General features: G+C 37.3%; 2 protein-coding genes across 19 annotated transcripts in view; both read right to left on the bottom strand.

Annotated features, from left to right (window-relative positions):
- Positions 1-17558, bottom strand: part of LOC117974028 (MAP/microtubule affinity-regulating kinase 3) — a 48911-nt gene extending 31353 nt beyond the window's left edge. For 8 of the 17 annotated variants that reach the window (XM_058991892.1, XM_058991894.1, XM_058991893.1 and 5 more), the window contains exons 1-3: positions 16698-17558; positions 12847-13038; positions 12351-12404 (exon numbers count right to left, since the gene is read on the bottom strand). In XM_058991892.1, coding sequence (XP_058847875.1) covers positions 12351-12404; positions 12847-13038; positions 16698-16748 — 297 coding nt within the window. In that variant the 5' untranslated portion in view covers positions 16749-17558. The remainder of the gene's footprint in view (positions 1-12350; positions 12405-12846; positions 13039-16697) is intronic. The other 9 variants (XR_009307712.1, XM_058991895.1, XM_058991896.1 and 6 more) reach the window with 2 other exon arrangements.
- A 3297-nt stretch (positions 17559-20855) lies between these two features.
- LOC117963830 (eukaryotic translation initiation factor 5-like) lies at positions 20856-27652 on the bottom strand. Of its 2 annotated transcripts, none has more exons than XM_058991890.1 (12): positions 27552-27652; positions 27108-27349; positions 25536-25809; positions 24815-24896; positions 24118-24290; positions 23348-23459; positions 23033-23157; positions 22490-22651; positions 22080-22241; positions 21797-21961; positions 21354-21497; positions 20856-21236 (listed from the first exon to the last, which is right to left on the bottom strand). In XM_058991890.1, exons 3-12 carry the CDS (start codon positions 25605-25607, stop codon positions 21147-21149), a joined length of 1287 nt encoding a protein of 428 aa, XP_058847873.1. In that variant the 5' UTR covers positions 25608-25809; positions 27108-27349; positions 27552-27652; the 3' UTR covers positions 20856-21146. The 2 variants fall into 2 exon arrangements, with proteins under 2 accessions (XP_058847873.1, XP_058847874.1); XM_058991891.1 differs by having other exon boundaries at positions 27145-27349.
- Positions 27653-27868: the final 216 nt, after the last annotated feature.

The raw sequence follows: 27868 nt of genomic DNA, 5'->3' as shown, positions 1-27868 counted from the left end.
CAAGCTGTACAGTAATTGGAAGTTTCTTTTACTGCTGCTACAATGACAGCACAGAAGAACTTCGCGTGTCAGATTATCATACTGTATGTTTCATGAGCAACTACAGTTCAACACATTGATCTAAAAACAATACTGCCACTATCTACAGTGTTTTTGCATCATGTATTTGTGTACATATTGCAGTAGGAAGATGTTCCTTTTGGAGCAACGTACTTCAGCTTCATGTTGGCACTCCTTTGCCAGTGGAAGCCCTAGGAATGTATCCCATAATTCAAAGCTGAGCTAATTGAGATACTCAATTACATTTAGGGGTATCCACTTGCCAAAAACAGGACAGCGTCAGTGTACTGTACATTGCCAACCACCAGGATCTGAAAAGCTGCCAATATGCTGTAATTCACACTCAATACCACAAAAAAGAGCTCTACATTAATGTAACACACACAAATATTTAAAAAGAGCAGAATTAATTAAGCTGTATCTCCATGTATAATTGCATTAAAAACACAAATCCCTTGTTTTAAGTACATCTATATTTGGACCTGTATTAAAATGTATATTGTACCGACTTCAAACACCTCAGTGAAAAATATTTCAGTCATGCTAGGGTGGCAGTAGCTATTCTGTACTCTGCAGTCAAGACTACTCAGACGGTGCCCTGCAAACTCAGAGACACACTTGCGTCACAGCCCACTGAAGTACTGGAAATCACTTCAGGCAGTTCTATTAGAATAGGCAGCAAGAATGCTGCAGACCTGTCTCTATTACAATACTGAGGAGAGAAGCTTACTGTACAACTGCCCACACGCCTACAGACAAACACGCACATACATACACAAATAGGATGAAATGTGCAAGTTGAGGTTCTGTAGCAACTCAGCACAGCAGATACTAGTTTTAGTGACAGAGACCGTCAGGCATTGGTGAGGTCAATACATTCAATGCCAACTGTGAATGAATGAAACCTACACACAGGCAGGTGTACCTCCTGCGCATTTGACGTCAGCAGTTCATTCTCTACTGCAGACAAGTAAGTAAGGAATGTATGGATATAACGTAGATCTTATATAAAAATCAACTAGGGTTTTTCCAATATTAACAGATGTTGTATAGAGTAAATGGCAGCAGGATTCATTAACACAAACTAGGACATCAATATAGAGCAGGGGGGGGGGGGGGGGGAAGTACCAAGGAATGTTTTTTTTTCATTCATTCATAGTGCACATACTTAGCAGCTCAAACTGGAGGTAGCTTTCAATGCTTTTCTAGATCTAAAACACAATAAAACACTGAATACAAACCATAAAATTAGATACTATACTGCAGATGTATCTAACTTTGGAAAAAAAAAAAGAATCAACGTGTCTCTGTACTTATTACTAATCTGTTACTCTACATTTGTACATTACGTGCATGCTTTAATGGAAAATTTGAATAATAAAACAAGACACACTAAACAGAAGTGATGTGGCCCTATTGTTATCCTGCCACCACCAGGAAAATAAAGGCAGCCCCAGCATGCAAGCAGTGAGAGGATGAAGAACAGAGCACCTAACGTAACCTAACCTAACCTGGTACAACAGGAGGATTGCACGCTGGGGGTAGATGAACAACATTTTCAGACTGGCTCCTTTACCAAGGTGCATTACCGTACCCCTTCTAAGCGGGTCTAGTGTGCATATATACAGTACGAAGAGTATGCCACCAGTGCACATCTATATTATTATGCAACACTTCTGTATTTTAGAAGCGATAAAAGATTTCCTGCAGATTAAACCTACCCCACAACATATCATACGGGCTAGATTCTTTCGCCCCTTATTTCTGTCCCACAATATAATAATATTCATCATCAGGGAAATGTGGCTGATAGGAAAATATATTTTTCTCTAACAAGATTGTATGACGCATAAGAACATTACACCCACTCACTGAACGCATCGTGAGTAACTGCGGTTGCTCAGGACAGCTGAATACCACAGGCAGCACTGTCAAAACGCAATGTAAAAATGCTCCAATGTAACCCAATGCAGTTGCTCCATTTTGTTCCAGCAAAACCATGCCTTTTACCCAGGAAATGGGAATGAAATCCTCCTAAAGGGTAGACAGAGCTGAGAGTACTGAAAATAAATTATTCTAAATGTTTTAAAACACCTAGAATGTGAAGAGCACTACCATATATAAAAGGGCTCCACTGTATGCTTGTTGTGGGGGGAAGTTTGGAATTCCACATTTACATAAAAACAGAAGTAGTTTAACAAATAGCCTCGCGTATGCCTTCATCTCTTTTACAGGATCAGGATCATAGTCTCTTTGCTGGTTGTGATGTATGGATTTCACTATATTTGATAATATGGGGTTTACAGGAATTTAAGGAAACACATTCCACATTTCTTATTCAGAACACTACTGTAGGTAGACGCTAAAAATATGAGGTCCACTAACACAGAACGCAAGACATGTTCCACTTCAAGTGGAATCGCACTGAAATGTGCTTCCGTTTCATCAGTGAAGTGATTAACCCGTGCCAGTCTGCACATGGAGGATATGCGGATTATGGAGGTGTCAGCTTATCCTCAGCTGTGTGATGTCACTCAGACTGCCTGCAGGGATACAAGAAATGAAAAACAAAGAAAGCTGCTCCCAGGAACATGAAATAACTAGGTTAGGTTACAGCGTTTAATAATAATAATAATAATAATAATAATAATAATAATAATAATAATAATAATAATAATAATAATAATAGATGACTATCTTTGTACAATATTTCACAAGACTGGTGTGGGTGAAACAAAGACTACGATAAAAAAAAGTCATTCTGGAATAAGTGCATGAAAAAAAAGACCAGTTACATTAGAATTGTTTTTGTGGTATTTTATTGACGGTATTTCACATAACTGTTGATTGTGAAAATGTTTTTGCAGGACTTACTTTAGGTGCTGCAGTCTAATAAATAAATGTTGAGACTCGTGCAAGTTAGCCAAGGCAACGTGGTTTGTACAGTAAGGGATTAAACTGGCTACATCCAAATCCATCATTCAAGGAGCACTTAAATACAGTACAGCTACAGCCCACCAAATGGTTAACCAGTAACCACTTCCATTCATCTTCCTTTTTGAGTGACCCAACACATCCGGCTGGACATGTAATGCCCAGACACTCTCCCCACAACACCCACATCGCAAACTATTCAGGAATGCGAGCTGCAAAATGCCACAATTAACCAAGCAGCAGAACACATGAAAAGCGCGGGCAAACTGTTTTGTTAATTTAAAACTCAAGACCTGTTGCTGACCTCCTCCAGATGCTTGGCTTTACCCCAAACCCAGGAAAGCTATTATTTGGTGCAGCTGATGAGGGTGGTAAATTGTCTTGGCTTCCCTACTTACTAAAGCACCTCTGAAAGGCTTATCTACAGATTCCATGGCTGTCTGAATAATTAACAGCCAGCTGCAGGCTGGTGTACCATAAACTGTGTTGTCAGGGATTCTTTCCATTTTCAAGAGAGGCAATTTAGAAAAGAGTGTCAGAAACTTTGGCACGATTAAGTTTCCTTTTAAACAGCAGGGCTATATGAAATAGTCACACAATGACTCCACATGCCAGACCATGCAAGTTTTAAAATTACAGAAAACTAATGGTCCACCCCAACCCTCAGTACTATATAATTAGGGTTTCTGAATTTAGGATTTAAATCAATACCCAAAATAACCCAAAACAAAAATAATAAAACTGAAAGGCAGAGGAGAGAGGCAAATCTTGCAGTTTTACAACACCTATAATATGAGCTGCTGTACTACTAACAGAAAGTATATTAAGTTACTCATTTTAGCTTTCTGGTTTCTTGAAGGCTAGCACAGCACTTTTGTATAAATGTATTTATTGGTCACTGTGGATGAAAACGTACAAGGTCTGCTTATGTCAATCAGCAGCTCATCATGTGACTATTTAAAACAAGTGCTTCTGTTCGCACTTCCTTACGACAAATAGGCAGGTTTGCTGTGATGGGAACAAGCACCAGTAGTAATCACGAGACACTCCCTGAACATAAATCATAAAAGAAGACTAGTGGGAAATACAATAAAATGATATTACATTTTGTTTGGCTGCTGGGCTACTACAGACTGCTACTGGTACCACGCTGCACCAATCTGCTTTGTGAAACCACAAAAGTAATACAAGATACCAATTTCACACCCATCCTCTGCACAAAAAAACTTTGAATCTAGGCTAGTTATTCCACTTTGATGGTCCTTCTAAAAAGCCACAAGCTTTTGCACTTCAAAAGATAAAAACGTGTTGCTTTGAGTCATAGGTGTCTTTATTACAAACATATCAACAAACGAACATAACGAAAAAGTAAATTGACCAAAGCAATGATCAATTCTTTGAAGGAGATACTTTTGCGGTCACCATGACACCTTACTCTAAATAACTTAAATGCAAATACATTCTTGCAGCTCTGTTTATAGATATTTCAGCTGACAAAGTGGCAAAGAAAAAAAAAAAAAAGCAAATCCCTCTGTGCCTCGTGACTCAAAATATTCAAAATAATGAGAGAAAACCAAAGTGCCACCCAATTTCACAGCCGGTCTGCTGTTTTTAAAAGGCTTTGCCAAGCACAATTCCTGAAATTTGTATCCGATTCCTTCACAAGAAACAGCCTTTCATGAATTTTTTACGACCCACAAGGAACATGTTATGAGACGCAAAAAGCTCTGTGCAATCTGTTATTTGCTGAATTTTTACATTCTTGAGTAGAATGGGGGTCCACAAGCTCTAATTAGATATACATATATATATATATATATAAAAAAAAAGCGCTTCCTAATATCAGAACTACCAGAGAACATTTGAATATGGAAACATAGAAAACGAAAATAATCTGAATGCTGATCAAGGAGATCCAGGCAAACATTCAGACCTTTTCAATTAAAACAGTAACAGATAAAGTATTTCCAATTCAATGCAAAAACAAAAAAGGTTGCTTGGCTTTTGTCTACAACAGCAAAAACCTTCAGTTTAAAAATCACACATTTAACCACATTAACCAGTTTCATCAGCCTTTGAGCGAGGTGTACTGAGCAACAAACTGCTAAAATAAGAGAAACTAATTCTGAGCAGCACGGTTTGGCTACCCTGCCCCCCACCACCAGAAAGACTGATGTGCTGGCTCTGATAAAGAGAGAGAATTCTGAGTTTCAAGGTACAGTAAAGCAATATGTTAACTGGCAGACCATATGCTGTACAGGCCATCGAAATATTACATACCAAATCACAGGGCAACTTTCGGTACAGTGGTGTCACTGTACTTTTGTGAAAATAACTGAGGCTGTTTATCTTTCATATGGAAATTAACAGCATGAACATTAACCCTACCTGGCTTTCCAAACGTTTTATTAAATCTAAAGTGGTTTGTGGGAAAGCCACAAAAGACCTAAAACAGAAGAGGCAACTCTTTCAGACAGTGATTCACAAAATATAAAAAATATAATATTGGAGAAGGAAATGACTGAATTGCTAAATAAGTATTGTTTAGCCATGAGTCCCGTGCTGTGTTTGCGATGGCATGGATTTTTCACAGTGGAGCTAAATGTCAAGTGTTTAACCATGCCAGGAAGAAAGGGCTGGAATAATCCCAGAGGATCTCTGAAACACACAAAGCTGCAGCGGTGCTTTATACCAATCAGAACAATTTGTGATCTTCAGTTTGACAAACCCTCATACTACAAGAGATCGCAGGCCAGGATCATAGCTAGCATACCAACAAATGGTAGTCAGAAAAAAGGTTCTGAATTTTACAAGACTGGGGTTTAAAACCAGAGACCCTCTACCCATTAACAAGAGCATTACGCGGATATCCTAAGAATCAATTAAAGCAGCATTTACAAGTTATGAGGGCCCTTCAAAGCCTTCGTCAAACTAAGAATTCCACCAAAGTTTCTTTGTGGTCACTTGTCATTATCCCCAAAGCAAACCTCTATATGAAATAAAAACCCTTAAAACTACCAGGAACTGGAGTTGGGGATCCATTTATGTTCTGGTCTAGGCTTCACTTTTTTGTAACTATTTTGTAGTTCAGAGACTTGCTTAACTTGCGCAACACTAATTAACCCACAGATCCAGCAGCAGCAATGTAATGCTTGACTTTGCTGAAAAGCACTGTGACAGCCTGGCTGCAGGGAGGAACTCAGACCAGAGAGAGAAACACGCAGACAGACGGTGATGATGAGAAGCTGAGTGCAAATGGTAGCACTCAGCGTTTATTAACAAAATAAAAGGTTTAAACAGAACACAAAAACAGGACACGGCACTTGAGGCCAAAATAAACGAGACAAACAAAACGCACTAACATTAACAAACGGTGGATGCACAGACAAACGAACAAACACGGTGAATGAAAACACTTACTATTATTTTTATTATTCTTTTCGTTTATTTTAACTCCTCTCCACACCCGTTCTCCACTCACGAACACCCAACCCCGAGTGAAAGAAATGTGCATCTATATATACTGTTGTGCTGGGATTCAATTACTAATTAATTATTCACTGGAATCCCAGCACGTGAATTAATTCTGTGCAACCCCGTGCTCACATACTGTACTTTAAATGCACGTGCAATCCCGTACCTAAATATAATTATACAATTTAAATACTTGTGCTGCACACACCCATTTATATCCCGTGTACCAACTACAATACACCAACATTAACACATGCAACATACAACACATAACACACAAATGCACACGGGGGCGGGGCACATTGCCACAAGCACAAATCAGTCTGACATTCAAATTAAAGGAAGGTGTGTCATCCCAAGGTTCTCGCCTCCTTCTCAATGACTCACATTTTCTATGAGACAGGAGTAGTTCTGCTGGGAAACAAAACCATTCCCAGCACTGCTGTTACTGTTTCTAGCAGACATATAGTATATAATCTAATTCTTACAGTCTGCAGTTTTCAACTGACCATTTCAGTAGAATTCAACCAATTAGCATACAAAAACAATTATATGTTTTTAATAATTAGATGTTTACAGGAACATCAGCAAACTGCTTCGAAACATCCAAAGGCTACACACTTTACCATCAGAGTAATCAAATTCTATGCACTTACAATAAACCAAGTAAAGTAGACAAAGGTTTTAGCTGGGAATGGTGACTTTCTAAAGGTATAGTAGAAAGAATAGAAAATCTAAATAAAAGTAAAGAGGAATTAGAGAACAGGAAAGAGAAATTAGGGAGGGTGGATTTTCTGTTAAAGTGGTGTGACCTTGTTATGTCATCGGGATAAGCGGTCATACTGTTCACTATTAATCCCTGTTCTTTTCTCTTGCATTTGTCTGAATTTCTATGCACTACAGTACATCTGTCCGTATGCTACAGCCCATTGTAAGAATGAAGATAATGGCATTCCCAGTACTGCAAATCTGTGTGTCACAAAACCGAAGAACATTTCACTTTTGTGTAGACTCTGAAAGCAGGCCAGTATTGGACAGGCAGTTACTAACAAGAGTTTTATTACACAACTTGAAGGCCTACTGAAGCAATGCATAAGCACTGAAGAACAAACATGCTTACTCCTAGGGTTAGACACCAGAAATTTGGCCCTGTTCACAATACAGTTTGAGACACAAACAGAGAGCAAAAATGGACGAGGCCCTGTTAGACCACAATGTAACACTTATTGCTTAAATGCTATCTGTAAAAAAAAAAAAACAGGATATGAACACTGTTTGGAGAGGAGCACAAAGTTAATAAATTAATAATAATAATGCTGCTGCTGCTTTAGCTTCCAAGGGTAAAATACTTTGTATATTTAAGGATGTACATAAGACCACTAAACAGGTTCCGTTTAAACTGCTGCTGTGAACTGCTCTTACAGCCGATCTCATTATTATCGAGATTTATAATTTGGTAGCAAATCATTTGTTAGTTATCTTTATAACAGGATTACTGTACACAGTTATCACTGCACTGACTGCAACAGAAATCCATTTGAAATTTCCAAAGAAATCAATTTGAAATTTTCAAAGAAATCACAGGGTATCCCTCTGGGTATGCATACTTTCCCATGAAGAGTCACAAGAAGGAAACACCTCAGTAACTCCAATGCTGAAACAAACAGTAATGTACATATACAGTACAAATAGCCTATTTGAAATGTCATAAAGCTGTTTGTGGCTGTTCTACACTGCTCTAATATTTAGTGCTGTGCATCAGGCATGTCATACACTTGGCTGCTTCTGCCAAATCAATGTAGCAGGTGCACAGAACATAGAGCACTGATCCACAGAAGTACACTTCCTTTTTCAGTTACTTACAACCTATATGAAGAAGAGTCTACAGTAAGCAAAATGTACAGCTTTCGGACGTGCAATTTTATTTAAGCAGAAGGCTGAGTGGTGGTCAAACAACCCCCTCTCCACTCCAATGACAAACAAACATCCAACATTTTTTAAATCCTGAACGATTCAATGATCATAATTTAGGTGACAACATATTCCCTTTCCCTGTAGACAGAATACGAAAGAAGCCGAGGTAATTAAAAAGCAAAAATATTCTTACTGTAACAATAGTTTCCTGGATAGAACACCTACAGTGAGTCGAAATTAAAGCCCAGACTACTAACCCCTTCACCTCTGTTCAATCATGCTTAACACAGAAGTCTGTACAGCATAAAGCTTGAATAATATCATATTCAAGCCTACTGTTTTATGGTAGTATTAGTTAGAATGGACTTAAATGTCTCGCTTCTGTGCTTTGGACAATGCTGAACAAATGACTGTTTATTGCTCTTTTACCCGGGGGATCTTTTAGCTAACTTTTTATCATTTTTGTTTTTATGGAACACAGTACTTAATTATTTTGTTATTAGATATTTCTAATTGATTTAGCTCCATTTCCCAGGTTTGTGTACAACCACTGTAACACTCAAATAAATCTATGTATACATGTTGTCTTATGCAGGCTTAAAAAAAAAAAAAACACAACTGAAAAACAAATGGGTATACAGTGCATTAAAAATACTTACCTAGTTTATGAAAGTTTCACACAGTCCCTGTGCAATACCACTTGAGGGATCATCAGTTATAAAACAGTTCTAACTATCAACACTACAGTAATTAGCTCCCGGATGCATTAGATGTTATTTCTGTCAATGAACCATTGCCTAACCTCAATCCACTCTGGTGTGTTCCACTCCACACGTTGGATGAATTCCATGCATGTTTTCATAAATCACATTTCTAAAATGAGAAGTAACCTCTGCAACTGAACAGCCAACACTTCCCACTTCTCTGGAATTATATAATCAGAGGTCACACTGTTCCATGTGTAAAAATAAATAAATAAATACATACAACACAGCTGAGGCAAAACGGACTTCATTACTATTCACAGAGGTGTTTTAGTTCTTCAGTTTACTTATCCAGTTTATTTGCATAATTTCCTACCATTAAAATAAAATCTCTCATGGCATCTAAAATTAACACAAGCCTCCTCACTCAACATTAGTTACTACTTCAGAATTGTGAATTCTGTGGCACATTTTGTATGAGACTGCCAGATCATTCGGTTTGACAATGACCATTTACAGCTTACATGTATAAGAAATATTCTGTGACTCAGAAGACAAAAAAAATATACTACACTGTGCCCTCGAGGGCTATGAATGTAAGGAGTAGTCAGGCAGTACCTTTCAAAGTGCAACCATACATGTGTTCTGCATGCCATCTACAATTCAAGGTACTACACTAAACACACTCTGAACAGAATTGCCAAACTGAGTTTCTTTTGACAGTTCTATTCAGGAAGTGCTGTCCTGAAAGAAGGCTGGCCTGCTACTGGGTACCCAGCATGTCATCATGCAAGGTCTTCCAATCAGCATGAACGGAATCAACACTTGAAGAGCCAGGGTTTATACGATCACAGAGCCTCTAGGAGTGCAGTCCAGTTCATTGACAATGTGCTCTGATGTACAGCTCAGCAACCAAGTTAGAAGTTGCAACACATACACACACACACATACACACCAGTAACATGGCGGCCAACAGTGGGCCTTCAGCTGCATGTCTAGTCAGAATAGCTTAGTTTATGTGGACTGAATCCATTCCAATGAACAAAGTGGAATTGCACTCACTTTTCAAAGAGTAAGCCTGCAACATTTTACAGTATAGACAGGTAGCCCTTAAGCAATGGAAATAAAGATCCATTATTCATTTCTGCCTAAAGTAGGGCCAGTAAAAGCGACTTGCGTCCCTGTGCTGTGAAAAGGTTAAGAAACCCTGGTTAAGCCATATTCACTGAGAAGATGAAAAGTGAAGCAACATAAGGTAATCAAAAAATATTAATATCAAACAATTTCCCTAGGAGAAGATGAGCATGATGCTCCGCTCGTGGCACTAAACCCAGATGTCTCTCTCTTTTTCACCAAAAAAAAAAAAAAAAAACACAGTTAAACAATCAAACTCACGTGTCATCAGGATATACTCCAGGTCCAAAGAATTTGGAGATATTCCTTTTATATTTCAAGAAAAACTGAATATACATTACAGTGTCTGTTTTTCAGGTCACCGACTTATGTTGTCACCCTAGCCATGTCCTGTTACCTGGTATTCCGAGCTGAAACGCTAGATGTCAGGGCCCAAGAAAAAACGAGATGCTTTCTCACGGCTGCACACACATGGTTAAACAATCTGCTGGAGATTTTACACAGTGAAATGTAGCTATTGATAGCTAAATCTGCTCAGTAACATCATGCGCTTAGTGATTTTTGATGTGCAACAGATTTCTGTCAGGTGGACATATCGTGCTTCATTTTGAGAGGAATATGTAGGCTGTGTGGTACAGGGGATAAAGAAAAAGGCTTGTAACCAGGAGGTCCCCGGTTCAAATCCCAGCTCACTCACTGACTCACTGTGTGACCCTGAGCAAGTCACTTAACCTCCTTGTGCTCCCTCTTTCAGGGTGAGATGTTGTTGTAAGTGACTTTGCAGCCAATGCATAATTCACACACCCTAGTCTTTGCAAGTCACCTTGGATAAAGGCGCCTGCTAAATAAACAATAATAACACTAATAATAATTGAAGTAAAAAGTGCTAGGACTATTTTTGCCTCTGAATACATTAAGTAGTATTTGTGTGAGCATCAATTGCAATAGCATAAAACTAGTAAAAGTGTACTTTTTTGTTTGTGTTTTGCTAGTTTTATTAACCATATTCACTGGGTAGTAAACAGACAGGAAGATATGTTACTGTTAATGTATGTCATATAATAAATCATATACTGTAAATAGTTGATATACAAAGAAAGTAGAAGCAGTAAATAACTAAGTTCGATTTACCAATGTTGACAACAACAACTTTTCTTTCAGGCCCACTGCGAATGTCAAAAGATATGAACATCGATATGGATTTGGAAAAACAAGCCACAGCAGGGCTAATTATAGAGGTGCTTAATACAGTGAGTCTGTGTTCAGTCACAAACTGGGAGACGCTTGGGATTTATATCCCCTTCCTGTCATCAGCTTCCACACACAGTTGTTTGATCAATATTTGGACCTCAAACTTGAACTGCCTTGCAAAATACAAATCTCAAAACAGCTGTCGTGCAAATATCTGTCAATTTCTACCAGGAATGCAAGAACCGGACCAGCAGTGAAAAACACTTTCAACTCACAAGTGCTGTCTCTCTCTGCAACACCCCCACATTTATTTCCTGGAACTAAAACACAGTTTGGTCACAATTGTGAAGGCAAGACCAGCCACTGTGCCACTCTATATTTCCATTTCATATACAAACACTATATGACTACTGAACACAAAAACATTGTACTCAGTGTTTTAATTATTAATAATAATAATAATAATAATAATAATAATAAGATACATTTTAACTCATCACAGGTTCACTTTGTCAACACTTATTTGGAAAGCCTAGAGCCACAGCTTTACACTGAAACTGTGTAAATTCCACTTGGAACAGCTCACACCAAAGGCACTTGTACTTCATTTCCAAACCTGGTGCGTGGCCGCAACCAAATCCTATTTTAAATGTATTGAATTTTTTTTTTTTTTTTTTTTTAAATCACTAACGGTAATGTTAACCATATCTTTCGCATGTTGGAATCGAGAATCAGTGCAATCTCTTTATCATGTAAAATATAAAATGTACTGTGCACGTCTATAGCATCATGCAACATGCTGGTCACTGCAAATACCAACATGGAACAAAAAAGAAAAGTTAAATCCCAGGAATTGTAAACCGTGGATATTGAAGAAAACCCCCAAAATAATAAATGTCATACATAGTGTAACAGGCAGCAAATGCAAAACAGTTTTACCTTTTGAAGACTGGTAGGATTCAGCTGTGTTTTGTCAATTATTTTTATTGCAACCTGAAAAAAATTAAAATAATGAATTACAAACACCACAGGTTTAATGAGGTTTTAATAACTTTGGCGTTCTCTATGACATAGTGGAGGGGGTTAGAATATAGTGGGAACCAAGCGGATAGTAGCCAGACCTTTAACAAGCAGCTCACTGAAGACAACATTGAAGTCCTCGACTTCATAAAAATGTAATGTAAACCATTTTAAATAAGCACGGAAACGTTATCAATTGTCGCTGTTAATCCTAGATGTTAGAGCAGGCAGATGTGTTTAACAATATCTAGGCGTTGAGATTCTTTTGGGATTGAGGTCACACTAGATTGTAAGCCTATACCCTGTTTCAACATGCATGCTGTTGATATTACTGCAAGCCAGGATACTGTCCCTGCCTCTACGTCATCTACCTGTCAAACAATGCTTCAGTAGAAAACAAAAGAAAGTATTTTACCTCTCTGCCAGTGAGGATATGCCTGGCTAGCTTCACCTTGGCAAAGTTTCCCTTGCCAATGGTTTTGAGGAGGCGGTAGTTTCCGATGTGAGGCTGCTCGTCGGCGCACGAGGCGATAGAATTCCTGCAGCGGGCTCCAGTGCGGCTCGGCCGCGTCGCCACCTCCGAGCGCCCATCCACACGAGACGTGTGCTGCGTGGGGGGGGAGGGGGGGGGGGGAGAGGGTCAACGTTACTATAGGCACCACGTCAATATGAAAAACAATAGAATGACAAAAAATCTTAATGGATTTCATAAACAGTTAACTGATTTTATTACTCATTGACATCAGCCTGCTTTATTGATTTTCACAGCATAATTTGAGCTTTAAAAGATAAAAAATAAATAGTCTACAGCACACCCCCCAAAACCAACAAAACGACTGGACGTCACTGGATTTCTCTCTCATAAGAAGCTTATAATACACAGAGCAACATATTTGCTGAAAAAGAAATGCATAACATGCAATAGCTCCCACTTAATCATAGAAACATATTAAAATAATTAAAATATGTAATATATATATATATATATATATATATATATATATATATATATATATATATATATATATATATATATATATATATATATATATATATATATATATATGCTACCAGAATTAGATTTATTTTGACCCGTCACATTATTTTACGACTCAAACTTCCATGAGGTCAAATATTGGACCTGATGTTGACTGCCCACACAGTATGTGCTCAAACCCTAATTTCAGTAACATCACACACTAAAAGCACAGTTAATTTAGTTTTCTGTATTACTCAAAAAGTCATTGAGAGAATATAGATTCCCTCCCTGAAAACTGCTCAACGTGCCTGCGCATTATGCAAATGGCCTCTGACACATTTCTATCAAGTGCACTTCTAAACTGATTCAGCACCATTACCCAAACCATGTCAAATGAATGCAGAACAGAGGCGTACACTTCAAGATCGATGGGAGGCTTTTAAAGCCACCACCAAAACAAAACTGGTTTGGGGGTGTTTACTGTGCGAGTCGAATGCTAGTGGGAAAACCTGACTTTGACCAGTTTCCTCTGTCTCTCTGAGCAAATCTGTAGGCTATTTCATAAACTGCTACCTTACTGCAGCAAGAACAAATGGGTGTATAACATCAGCAGCTACAGATCCTTTATCATATCTATACAAACACCGAATGTTTAATTTTTTACTGGCCAAAAGTAAAATACTTGACTGAAAACATCCTACAGTAGGTCACAGGCTTAGTTTAAATCGTTTTGTTTTTAAAAACCTTTAACATTGAAGGTGCTCAGGAAATATTATCCCCTGCTGTCATGGTATATAACAACATTTGTTCTGACAAGTCTTTGGCACATTTTTGTATATTTTCACTTCTCTACATGAAAGGGGGCAGCGCCAAGGCTCCCAAACTAGTGAACGTCAACTGAGCTATACAGAACTGTCAGGTAAAAAAAAAATCATACTGAAAAAAAAAAAAAAAGCTGTGCTGCTTTAATACCAGCAATAAATTTCTGGTAAACCAAAATAATTTTGTCATCACGTCGCATCATACTTAAGATAAGGGTTCATAAAGTTTCAGGATGTGGTTTACAAAAAAAACATTACTTTATAAGCAGGACTCCAAGACCCTTGGAAAAGCCTTTGCCTTCACTATAAATTCACATCACGAGACAGTCTTATCAATGGACAATGCATTTCTTAATACCAGTGAAGGGTTTCATCTGGAGTGACATTCTGAGAGATTCAGTTGTTTGTAGTACTGTCAGTTGCAGCAAGATATTTGAATCATCCATCATGCACACCTTTCATTTTAAGATTTGAAAAGGACTGTGATCTAAGCTGAAGCAAAGCTTTAAAATGTAAAGGCAGACCAACACACTTGGTAAAAATACAGCATTACCTGTGTTTCTCACTTTGTTAAACAGTGTGTTATAAGAATCAGTTAGCCTGGGTTTTGGAGACCTGTTAGATGATTTAATTGTGGTCACACTAAAACACATTCTTTGACAACCAAAGCTTTAATATGTTAAATATGCCAGCTGCCAAAAAATTTAAAAAAAAAAAAAAAAAAAGAGACCAGATTAGTTTCGGGATAGCAGAAAAACAGAACCCCCCCCCCCCCCCCCCCCCACTCAACCACCCACTCAACCAAGAGTATTGAAATGACTCAAAGTTCTCCTTTTTTGCTAAAATCACGTTGTTGTTTATCTCTAGGATATTTGTACTAAAATCAGCCGTTAGGAAAATCCAGTATTCCAGTCAGGATTTATCTAAATTACATCTGAGAAAGTGTGTCATTTATGAAGGTAACCAAAAACTATAATCACAAAAGGAAACAGGTTTGCTCAGAAGGAATATATGCAAATATTCTATCAAATAACACCTGAATCCAACAGCAATCTGTTCAGGGTTTAGGAAATCTCATCAAAACTTTGAGCAGAATACTCAAATCTTGCTTTACATGTAACCAGCAAAATCACATTTGCAATTCTCTTTAAATGTGCAACCATTTTAAACAGGTATTATATATAAAGTTAAGAATCTGTACCATTATCCCTAAATCCTGATTCTCTCCAACTTGTATATCAAATATATGGAAACATTTCCAAGAGCATAAAGACTTACGATGATGATGCGATGCCTCTTAACAGAGTGCGTCCCTTTCATGTTTGCATTGGTGATTTGAATGGCATTAAACCAGACTGGCCCATTGCTTTTGTTGCGAACAATCATTGATCAGCCAGACGATTAAATCAGTGTGAAAAACAGTCTGACAACTGCAAACACCACGCATCGGATGGCCAATCGACAATGGCTCTTGAACTGGTTGGTGGGCGATTCACAAAAAAGAAATTGTCTGACTGGAGCAGGTGAAGAGCAGGTAAGTAGCATTGCAATGTTATATAAACTGCTCTAGAACTCTATATGCTGGGGATTCTGATAGATAGAGAGATAGATAGATAGATAGATAAGAGAGAGGATAGATAGATACAATAAATGCATGTTTTTAATTATCAAATGTTTATAATACAGAATGGACTTTAAACTACAACTGAATCGTTAACTGTAGATATAACTGCATTAAAAACAATCTAACTGCATTGTTATGATTATAAATTATCTTTTGACTGCATTGTAACAGCGTGTTGGTCTATAACCTTTTTATTTGTTTAACGAATAATAATAGTGCTGTGACATGATGTACTCTGCCTCTCACTGGTCGTGTAGTCATTTTACTTTCGCCACCTATGACATTTAATGAACAAAAACGTTTTTTTTTTTTTTTTTTACATCTGTTGTAACCAACTTTTAGCTACCACAAAAAAAACACGTCTATGAATTGTTTACTGCAACAAAGCAGTGCTTCTATATAGACAGCAAAGAATACGCTTGACGGCGAATTAACCGATTCATTTTCAGACATCTATCACGGAGTGTCAGGTCACTTAAATCAGCATGATGAGTCCCAAGTTCGAGCAAAGTCGCTATGCTTTCGCCGGCGCTCACTGCTTCCAAAGCGCATTTGCGTGCAGTTACAATTTACAAAGGCAGTATGGAATTCCCTTTTAGCTTTTAAAACATTATATGCTACCAACACCACAACACAAGCGGTCAACACTTACAGTGTGCAGTACAGAAGAATGAAATGATATTGTCTAGACGGAGGTCTGATAAAAGCAAAACAAAATCAGAACAAATAGATGTCTAAAATGTCTTCAATAATAATAATAATAATAATAATAATAATAATAATAATAATAATAATAATAATAATAATGAGAACACCAGATGACAAAATAGCACCGTACTTACATGTTCAGTGTCGCGTTCATTAACCGTGGGCAGTGGAGTTCTAGCAGACATTCTTCTCAGCCGTGTTATTAATATTTCCAGGGTCAGACCGGATCTTTTGTATTTATTTTGCAGCACAGTTTTCAGAACAGCAGACGCCAGACAGTTCTGTGATGGTTTTTAATAAAGACCATTGATTCCTTGTAAAGTTACACCAGCCATTCAAACCTACCAAGTTCTACTCTGCAATGCTACGTCGGATGCTACCGGTCGCAACCTAATTAAAATATAAGTTAGAGAGCCGCATCATGCCAGTACGGTACAAATTATTCACCGGCGGATCAATTAGCACAGGCCTACCCCGTCTCATAAATGAACGTGTACACCAGCGTTAGAAAGACAAACAGATTACAACGTCTGTGTAATTGAAACGCACCCACTAACACTGAAACAGGCCCTGCATCTCTGCATTCACACACAACAAGAGGAGGGCAGGTGGTTACCCACAGAAATCCTGAAACCGGTTATCCTGACAACCTAAATGTCTTCCGGGTGTACTTAAAAAAAAAAAATCGTTTTAGAACATGCTCCGACCTGGGATTTTTATTTATTTATTTAATTATTTTTAATGAGATAGCTAACGGCTAAATCTCCAGCCGGCTTGATTTCTCCCCATCTCCAACCCAAGGTAAGGTTTGCCTGCTTGCTGAATCCAAGATGGCCGCCCACTGTCAGGACTGTTGCAAGCCAAGCCCTGGTACTGCGAGAGGAAGTGAGGAAAGCAGCTGCATTCAGAGCTCATTGGTGCAGCTGCCAGGACAGCGCTGTTTGTTGTTGCTGGGGTGATTACAAGAAACTCATATTACCTGCCCAAGACCTTCAAGTGAAGTCTTACCTAATTTACATAGTCCTCAGCCCCTCCCAAAAGCTGTGAGAGAGGGGGGGAGAGGCTGAGGACTATGTAAATTAGGTAAAACTTCACTTGAAGGTCTTGGGCTGGTAAGCCTCACTTCTGATGCACAGATGCTAGATGTGTCTTCAGTGTTCTTTTAATCTATTGCTATTTATTTGTAGGTCAGTTAAAGTACCCTGCAGTGGCCAGCTCTACAACTTGGCAAAGTGTGTTGACTGCTAATGTACAGTCACATTTACGTTTGTGCTGAACCCTCCAGCTGTTTGTTTTTAGAGAGCAGCTCGGTGACAACTAACTGGTAAGAATTCCAGAAAATGTGCGTTCCAACTTGAGGTTACAGTACATGCAAATTCCACTATGATTACAGTTCTCATATTCATCTGATCCTGCTTCGCATTCATACTCAGTTTTTTTAGGTGTTGATTTGTGCAAACTATACTCTGCTAGGATAAACCACAGCTGGATTTATTTTAGAGCACAATACTGCATTGGGGAATGCATGGTATAATTTTATCTTGTTTTCCAGTTTTACTGTTTCTTGTAGGAGTCCTGTTGCAAATTAACCCAAGTAACTGACAACTAGCATCAATATGCTCCTTACAATAGAGTGGCTACTGTGTTTGTTGAGGAATAGTGAGCTGATGCATGTGCAAAATGTAATGTCCACTAATGTGTAATTACCAACAATGAAGTGGCTTATATTGACATATATCTGCCTTATATAAATACAGCTAGTGCAATTTATTTTTGGCTAATTTGACACTTGTAGAGTAATTTCCCATATAAAAGGTGTGTGATCACACTCTTGTTACAGTTCGCTGTTGGGAGAGTGCATTAATGATTAATTAAAACTGTTCATTGGTTGTCATCGCCCCCACTGTCCTGACAGAACCTCAGAGAGCTGGGGGCTACTCAAAAGCATACTTCTCAATCCAGCCTTATGATGCTGTATGACATCATTGATTCCAAAGCATGCTGACCCCTGGCAAAAGCAACTGTTTTCCCTTTACATTCTGCTATAATGCGTTCCCAGTCAATTGGATGTCCTCGCTGTGTCCTAGATAGATATACACATACTGTACATAGTTAACTACCATTCATTTAACTGTGAAGAATGAGAATCTGGTTTCAACTCTGAGTTTATGTATTTATCTCCAATCATTTCTATGAGGTAAGAGGTGTTGCCTTGGGATACAATATAAACAAGAATCCATTAATTACACGCCGTGGGTGTGGAAGGACCCAACCTTTCAGCTGCCTCTGCTTCACCATCCCAGAAAGAGTCATTCTAGCCTGGGGGCACAGAAGGGTGCTTGCTCAATGGGGATGGAGCTTGGATGTTGATTCATGATCAAGACACAAATCAGCATTCACAAATCATGATACTTCTGGCTTTTTTTTTTTTTAGCTTTGTCTTTTTAGATAGTATTGGCATATAATTATCTTGAGGAATTGCAGAAAAAAACAACACACTTTTACAGCTCAACAGCAGCAGAGATGTAAATACATGGCTTTCTATCTACTTCTGTAAAATGTAGGTTTTTCAAACTGAATGATGATATCAGAAGTCCCTGTACAAAGATGTCACCAGTATTGTTTTGTAGCACACATATTGAGCTGGAATATTTCTGTTTCCTACAAAACCTCAAATCAGCTTCTACTTTCAAAATTACTAATAATTATTACAGTAATTAAAATTTTAAAAGATCTGTGTCTTGATTCATGGAGCTGGTGAAAAATAAAACATTCAGGCTCCTCCCCGTATCCTCCCAGTTGTGTTTATTTAACCAGCTAGCTTTTTGCTGCATCTTGTCCGGAGGATAAGCTGTCCCTCCCACACTGCATTTCCTGTGTGGTTTACACAGTATAAAAGACTATTCACATTGAAAGATAAAGAATGCATCTGAATGTATTATTCAACATCAGACAAGGGCTGGTATTGAATCGCCAGAGTAAATATTCTTTGTTTAAAGATGGCAGAGTATATCAGAAGTATATAATTTAACACAAATGGGGAACCCATCAGTGTTACTTAATTCAAATATTATTTCCCTAAGTAGCATGTAATTAATCAGGCTGTTGGTCCATGTCTCAGCCATACTCGTTTCTAAATCCAATTGAGCATTGCTCATTAAGAATAAAGGTAAAAAGGTTGGGTTTAAAAATAATTTGACAAAATGTTACCCTAGATTTAAGTTTATTAGTGGTAGACCAAGAATGCCTTAACTATGAATGAAGATTGCTATACCCTGGATTTTCTCAATATTGTACACCAGACTAAGTAATTTTGTTTAAATGTAAGTTTATCCTTCAAGACAAAGTTTTGGTTATGTAAATAACAATAACTATTGAAGTAGCTATATTTACTTGTGCCTTTACCAGCTCATGCTTTTTCTACTTCTAAATTGTGATTGGCAGACACTTTAATTTGTTATTTTTTTAAACCTGCCACCTTTATTAAAATATATATATATATATATTTTTAAATGTATTGTTTGAGTCTGTTTCTATGGCAAAGCACAGTATATTCAAGTATCAAAACAGACTGAATATCACGTTTTTTAAATGATGCAGCACTCTCTAGTGGTAATAAAATACAATTGCAGCATATTTCAACAGACTGCCTATGCATGTTCCATCTTTTAAAACCCCAATCCCATTTATTTATTTATTTAAACAATGGGTGTGTGTATGTATATATAGATATATATATATATATATTTACCAATAACATCAACACTACCCAAATTCTTACAATAGATTGAGTGTAAATTCCCTATTTGTTTGAACTAAACTTCACAAAGCAAACAGCTAGTACAGTTTTGGAAAACTCAACCTCATTAACTTCTAAATGTCTTACTTCTATATTGGACACTGAAACCACATAACTATAATACTTTTCTTTTTGCAGTTACTCAGTGCAGAAAGAGTTAAAAGAAGTAATCACCAATCATGTACCACTTGCTGATAGGATGTTATCTTACCAAGCAGTGGTTTCATCAGAAAGTAACCAAAGTTCATTTTAAATAATCTCACTATTTTATAATGTTCATGTCAACTGGTTGGCTAATCTGATGGTAGTGTTTTTTTTTTTTTAATGAATTGGCTTTTCATGCCAAGCTCCTGCTATAAATACATCAGTGTATTGTATGCTTATGTAAAATAATCATAAAAAAAAAACTTTCATAATTTGAACATACCCACCACCATTTAACATCAGACGCCAATATTATTTGTTTAAAAGTTCATCCACCATATAATAACACTTTTTTAAATGACAAAACATGACATCTTTATTTCATATATGTACTGTTAGTGCCACATACCCATTTTTAAAAACAAAAAGATACTAAATAAGTCCACTCAATAGAATCAATGATAGAGTCTTAAATTTCCACCACAACTCGCCAATAAGAATGTCAAACACAATATAGAACATTGCAAAGCTGCAAAATTCAGGTTAACAGTAGTAGCTGTGCAGGAATGCTTGCTGTATTATCTAAGCTTTGTAATCTACTTCAAAAGCAGGCAACCTTTGCTAAGCTTAAGCAGCAATTTTAAATGGCATCGATATCAATGTCTTCCTCTTCCTTGGCAGGTTTGACAGTTTCAACTTTCAGCTGTGTAGCAGAGGACAAATACACCACCTACAAAAAAAAATAATAATAATGAGCTACAAATCAATACCAGCACAAATTAATCATTTTAAAATCCTGAGATTTAAATAGCAACACTTCATATGTATGACAAGTAAATCCGCCTACCTCCACATTTTCATCTTCCTCCTCCTCCTCTTCCTCTTCACTGCCCTCACTTTCCTCCTCTGCTTCTTTCAGCCATTTGATAAAAGGAGCAGCCTTAGTATGTATCTCTTTGGCCAGCTCCTTGGAAACATATTTCTTAGACACCTATTAAATATGTATTGGTGTAAAAAAACAAATATAAAAAGGGATATCTTCAGACAAAAGCAGAACATAAAAACATATGGCATGTCAGAAGGCAACAAGGTAAACAAAAAAAAAAAAAAGTCTTAGCACTTTCATGGTTATATTTGAAACAGTCAGTGACTGCATCATGTGGTATCTTCTATTAACTCAAATTAAGCCTCGACCTCAGTATTAATAAATATGGAAGCTATGCTCTTCCTACACTATCAATAACAAGGTTAAGACACTTCTCAGCAAGCAGCAGGAATCAGCTAGCTTACCTTTTCAGCCCAAGCAAGGATGACGTCCTCATCAAGAAGATCGGCATCATACATGTCCTTCAGCACAAGTGGGACTCTTGGAAGCAGCTGAGTCTGATGGATCTTAACAAGACATTCAAAGCCTCCAAGCAGGTATTTCTGGGCTTTTTTGTTGTTGTGACAAAACTAACGAAATAAAGAAAAGACTAATGACTACTCAAAATGTCCCAATTGTTTACCAAAATAAGACAATTAAAAGTTCTTTAAACATTAAAAATCAGTCATAAAATTGTGTAATACTTACACGCAAAAAGTGACGCTTGTATTTCTTCATTTGGTCCCGGATGTTCTCGTCAAACAGCAGCTCACTCAGGATTAAGGGGCCCATGGCACTCACATCGAGTCGCTCGGCTTCAGCAAGGATCTCTTTGTCAGCAGTATCAATGGATCCTTCTTCCTTCTTTTGCTGCAGATTAAAAGATTGTTAAAAATGTGGGGAATACAGGCTATCAATCTCTCTACCGAGGCAAAAGTCTAATTCTTGTTAAAACGCTGTAACATCACAAAATACATCAATGAATGGAACAGCAAGTTAAATAAAGAATCCAACTACTTTAGTTATCCAACTGAAATCTGTACATTTCGATCTGTTTTACTTGGCAATACCCCCCCCCCCCAACCCCCCAACCTCGTTACCACTGCAGGCTTGATTACCTTGACAAAGTTATAAAACAAATTGACTCTTTCTTCCAGGGTCTTTTCCAAATCTTCAGAGAGTGTCAGGTTTTTAGCATGATCACTAATTTCCTCCATTCTGCGCCTCTGAGCTTCTTCTGTGGTTTCTTCACCCCAGTCTTCATCATCATCATCCCTATCCTGTAGCAAAAGAGACAAATACACACTTACGAATGTTACAAATGGTTCACCATTGGACCTATATCCAAGCAAGTCAAATAGAACTGACAGAAACATGACGATACAAAAGTTCTACTGTGGCTTTTATAGATCAGCAAATCAAGTGTGTGTAAATTTATTTTATTTTTTTAAAACATGCACTATACAATGTGTCTGTTATTAAGTTTGACAAATTACAAGAAATACAAAACGTGACAGTACTGTTTCTGGAGGAGAATTTTCTCTCATCACAAAATGAAAAAGGAAGCAGCTGTCAGGTGTTTCAAGTAAAACTTTAGGCTTCCCAGAAGTGGAAATACATACAACTAAAAAGATGTATGTTTATATAAAACATTGACTTACAACTGCGTCAGGTGCATCTATATCATTAGGGTTGCCAGCTTCTCCACTGCCAGATCCATTTTCCTTATCTTTACCCTTGCGGTTCTTCTTATCCTTCTCTTTTTTTGCAGTTCCACTCTCATTCTCTTTATAAAGAGAAACAATAAAAAAGTCAAATTGCCTACAGCAATAAAAAAATAACGCAACAATTACTTAAACTAATTTGAAATTGTACCTCCTGAAAAATACTTGTCAAACCAAGAGAATATTGAGTTAATTAACCAGTATTCCTGTGTGCACCATTCACAGTTTATTACTTTTGCACAAATTACTCACCAGGTGGGTTTTTAAGAATGAATGTGCAGAGCTTGTGTCTTGTGTCAAGCATGCCTCGGTATCCACAGGCTTTGCAGGAATTACCTATGGTTTGTTTCTTAGTATTTATATGCTAGGGAGGGGGAAACAAACAAATTGTTTATTCAATGAATAACCAAAAGGAGCAAAAACACAAAATGTATTATAAACTAATTTAACTATCCATAAATATTCAGTTCCTTTTGTTCCAGGTTAATTTAAGTTTTGTTTATGTGGACTGTCACCGTAGAGTTTTAGCACTGATCAATACGAGTAATTTTGGTCACTAACACTGCAAGTGCAAGCAGATTTTTTAATAAATTTGATTTAGGCCTGCAGTCTTATGAAAAAAATGCATCTACATGAGATTGACACTCAAATCAATAGTCTTCCTTGCTGCTAAAAGTGGTTTAATATAAGACTGGTATTTATCAAAAACAGTATACATTAATGCAGTTGTCATTATCAGTTAAACACACAGGCAGATAAGAGTAGGTGGTCAACCTTACTGATTAAACGTTAATAGTGTACACTGGTGCTACTGTGGTAAACACAGATGCCCTAGTTAACAGAAACCAGGGAGCTCAATAACTGCAATGCAGCAGGATGAACAGAAAAAAAAACTCAAGACAGACCGGCCAACATCTCCCCCACCCCCCCGTTTTATTTATTTATTTATTATTTTTAAAACCACACCAAACTAATATTTTGTAACCATTCATATGACCCCAATTACCCTTGGGACTATTTACCAGGTCAGTTTCAGGATTATCACACTCTGGACACAGCACAAATTTTCTAATGAATCCATCCAACATGTCTTGCAGCTTATTCGCCTCATGAGATCCATTGACAATAAAGCGGTCATTCTTGGCATCAAACTGGGTCTGTGCTCCCAGCTCACATCCAAAAAACTTGGTGGGATCTAAACAAAAAAGGACAGTAAAGTTTATGCACACTCCATGTAGATGTCCAAAGAAACAACAACTAGCAAGACTATGAATTATTCCCCAAATTCATACATGTTTTAAATTAAAAGTATCAACTGGTAAAACTACTTTTTATATACAACATACATGTTCTACAAATAGACATTTAAAAAATCTAAGCATTCCTTATTTCTAGTACCAAGAACAGCATATCCCCAGAATCATGCAAGTAATATCTTAAAGTTCCAGTTATGCTTGAAGCTAGTACTTGACAGGATTGTCAGGAGTGTAAGCTGCACTCACTAATTTTTGCTGGAGACCATTTTGTTTTAAATAGAAGTCTGTAAATTGAATCCACCCCCCTGTAGTGTTTTCAGTTCCAACAATCTGAATAGTAAAGCTTACCATACATGCATGCACATAAGGAGATCAGCAGTAATGCCATGTTAACTTGTATCACTTTGGAAAGGTGAATGTTAACAAGTCTGTTTTCAGTAAAATAAATAAAGGCATCACTTACACGTTGGAGGCCGATTAAGTGCCTTTGCAACGTCAACCATGTTGACTATAACTGTCTTTATTCCATTTCCTTTGCCCTCAACCTATCAGAAAGGACAAAGAACACAAATATGTTTAAACACTGTTGAAATGTTTCTCCTATGAAACTGGACCAAATCGGTTAGAATTCCCCATACTTTAAAAAATAATAAATCCTGTCAAATTAGGTCATGCACAAATACTTAATGTAAAGTTAAAATTATGCATCTTTGGCAACCAAGCATTATTTTCTAGAATTCCAGTCAACAGAATGTGCGACTGGAACTAAAACATATTTAATATGTTAACTGGTAATGACTGTTGACAGGAGATTATTCAGAGACTAGAAACCCCTATGTGAAACTAGCTAGGGCTAAATTTAGAAAAGCAGTCTCAGGTTCTGCTGTTACAAAAGCTAGATATTGGGGTTTCAGGTTCAATCAGGCTGCCATATCATTTTCTTAAATGCACAAAATCATGTTAATGAAAAGTAACTCTGAATGAATCAGTCAGGTCCCTTTACAATGATGAAATACATCTCAGACCCAGTGTGTCTTGTGTGTGTAATTAATATATATATATATATATATATATATAATGTGTGCATTTCGCCTCCAATTGCGAACTACCTAACTAAAATACAAGAAATGTAGCAGGTGGGGATGACTTTGCTTTCACCCCACTATTCAAATAAATAACATTACCTTGGCAATCAGACGGGGCATCTTGTAGCGATAGAACTGGTCTAAGACGCTGCGGTTAACGTTGACAGACATTTTGGCTTACTAGTAGTTTTATCAGTAAGATAAAAAGATCTTTGCTTGCAATTTTTTGGTATCTTCTGTCTGGAGAAGAGCGGATGACATAAACGACTGTAAGTGTACTCGGTCTCTGACATGAAAAAGTTTTCGCCACTGAGGCTGCAAGCTCCTCGCTTGTAGTCCAAGTTTCCCCCACACAGGTACCAGCGCAACAGCTCTAAAAGGAAAGAAAGAAACAGTAAAGATCACCATTTAACATACATTCTCTTATTAGCAAAATTATTAATCAAACATAAAATTTGGTTGTCATGGCTGTATAACTCAGAATAATCATTAATTTTGCTATCGTTGAGCAGTCTGGAGATGTTTATATAAGATACAACATTACATTTAGTTATATATAATTCAACATACACACACACAGTCACCACTGAAGTGTCATTTAAATCTGTAAAAAAATGTTTGTTAAACGAATACTTAAACCAGATAGCAGTTGTATCACAGTTTCTAAATTATATAAAAAAAAAACAAAAAAAAAACCACACCGTATCGGCCCACACATGCACTGTACACTGGATAAGCAAACAGCATTATCTCTTGTGAACACTGGGGCAAAAACTAAGAAAAAAAAAGTACAGAACACACCTCCCCCGGGTTAGTTAATATATGCTTGAATGTATTACTACGTATTTATATTTTTAACTAGTATTAACATATACGGGGAGGTCCCCAGGGATTAATATATTGAACGTAGATCGCTATAACCTTTTGATTAGAATAACATTATTTGTCCACTTAGATAAATTTAATGAATAAAAAAATAACACTTATATATTCTGATATTACACCGCTTTTGTTTCAGTGGGTATGTTTCGTCTACTAGAAAAGTGTTTTATTGTACTATATTATACAACTAATTCTTGGCAGGTATTCTAACCCAGTTAATGGCAAACTGCTTCCCCTTGTGACTTGTTCCTCCGGGCGTATCAGCAAAGATCAATAAGAGACAAACGACATTGTTCACACGAGTAAACGGCACGGTTCAACAAACCTTTTAAAACCAAACAGTACCTGGCCATGCAAACAATCCGTGGTCGATCTTTCCAAATGATGACTCATTAATGCAGCAGAAAGCCACAGAAATAGGGGGAGCACGCTGAACCACCCAAACGCATGAGATTAGTTCTAACTCAGTCACAAACTACTGAACAGGAATTTAAAACACACACGTGTTCACAGAATCAAGATGGAATCCATCCTTTAATACATCAAATACTTGTGTTCACAAGAACAAACTCGACCAGCTTCAAAACCCAAACAAAATATACACATCCCTTCAGTCCCATATGCTAGAAGTGGCGCAGAGTGCGTCATTAAAATTTACCACGAGAATATATAGTGCGAACAGAGACGCCATTTTGAGCCACATTACAACACTCGCTCCACATTTCTTTTAAAAAAAAAAGGAGACAAAACAAACCCTGACAAAAAAAGTCACAATAAACGAACAAATACCTTTCCCATCCGTCGCTCCTGTCGTCCGGGTACTCACCGTTTTCGTAAAATAAAGACATAAACACAACGCTGCTCGGCCTTGGACGCGATGAACTGTTCGGTCGCTGTGAATGTGTGTTGTTTTATTATATTATATGAATACGGCACGGCGGCGGTGCAGATAATACAGTCAGACCTTTTCGGCGAAGAGGAATTTAAAAAAAAAGCCTTCGGTAAGCGAGACGCCCTCAAAAGCAGGGTATCTGGGGAAAGAGAAAAAAAAAAGGATATTAATTGAAATTGTATATTGAGATTTATCTTCAAATTACTGAAGCTTGTAAAACAAGTTTATTGCCAATGGTATGCGAATTACAGATAAGGTATCAATTTAAGTGAGAACTGTATTATTCCATTCCTTCAATTAACTGAAATTAATTTACACGCTTCGCTCCAAACCATACTTACCTCCAGAACGTTCTCTCGCAACCTAAACGACGCCAGAATGATTCGACGCCAGTTACTAGTTGTCAATCTTAGCCAGAAAAAAATACTAATCCCACCCCCAACAGATATTCGATTGGACTAGTTTATTTCAGTGTAATATGATTGGCTACAGATAATGACAATCATTATGCGACAGAGTTACAGTTCTCAAGGTAGGTCAAGCGGCAATGAATATTAATAGTCTCGCGATATCTCTAGGTGAATAATTTTTTTTAAATGGACGTGTTTGCAGTTTTAACAATATACATTGTAATCTCCGTGTAGCAAGGAGGAGAATA

This window comes from Acipenser ruthenus, chromosome 18, assembly GCF_902713425.1.
Source record: "Acipenser ruthenus chromosome 18, fAciRut3.2 maternal haplotype, whole genome shotgun sequence".
Lineage (NCBI taxonomy): Eukaryota > Metazoa > Chordata > Actinopteri > Acipenseriformes > Acipenseridae > Acipenser > Acipenser ruthenus.
This window is presented reverse-complemented; position numbering and strand designations above follow the sequence as displayed.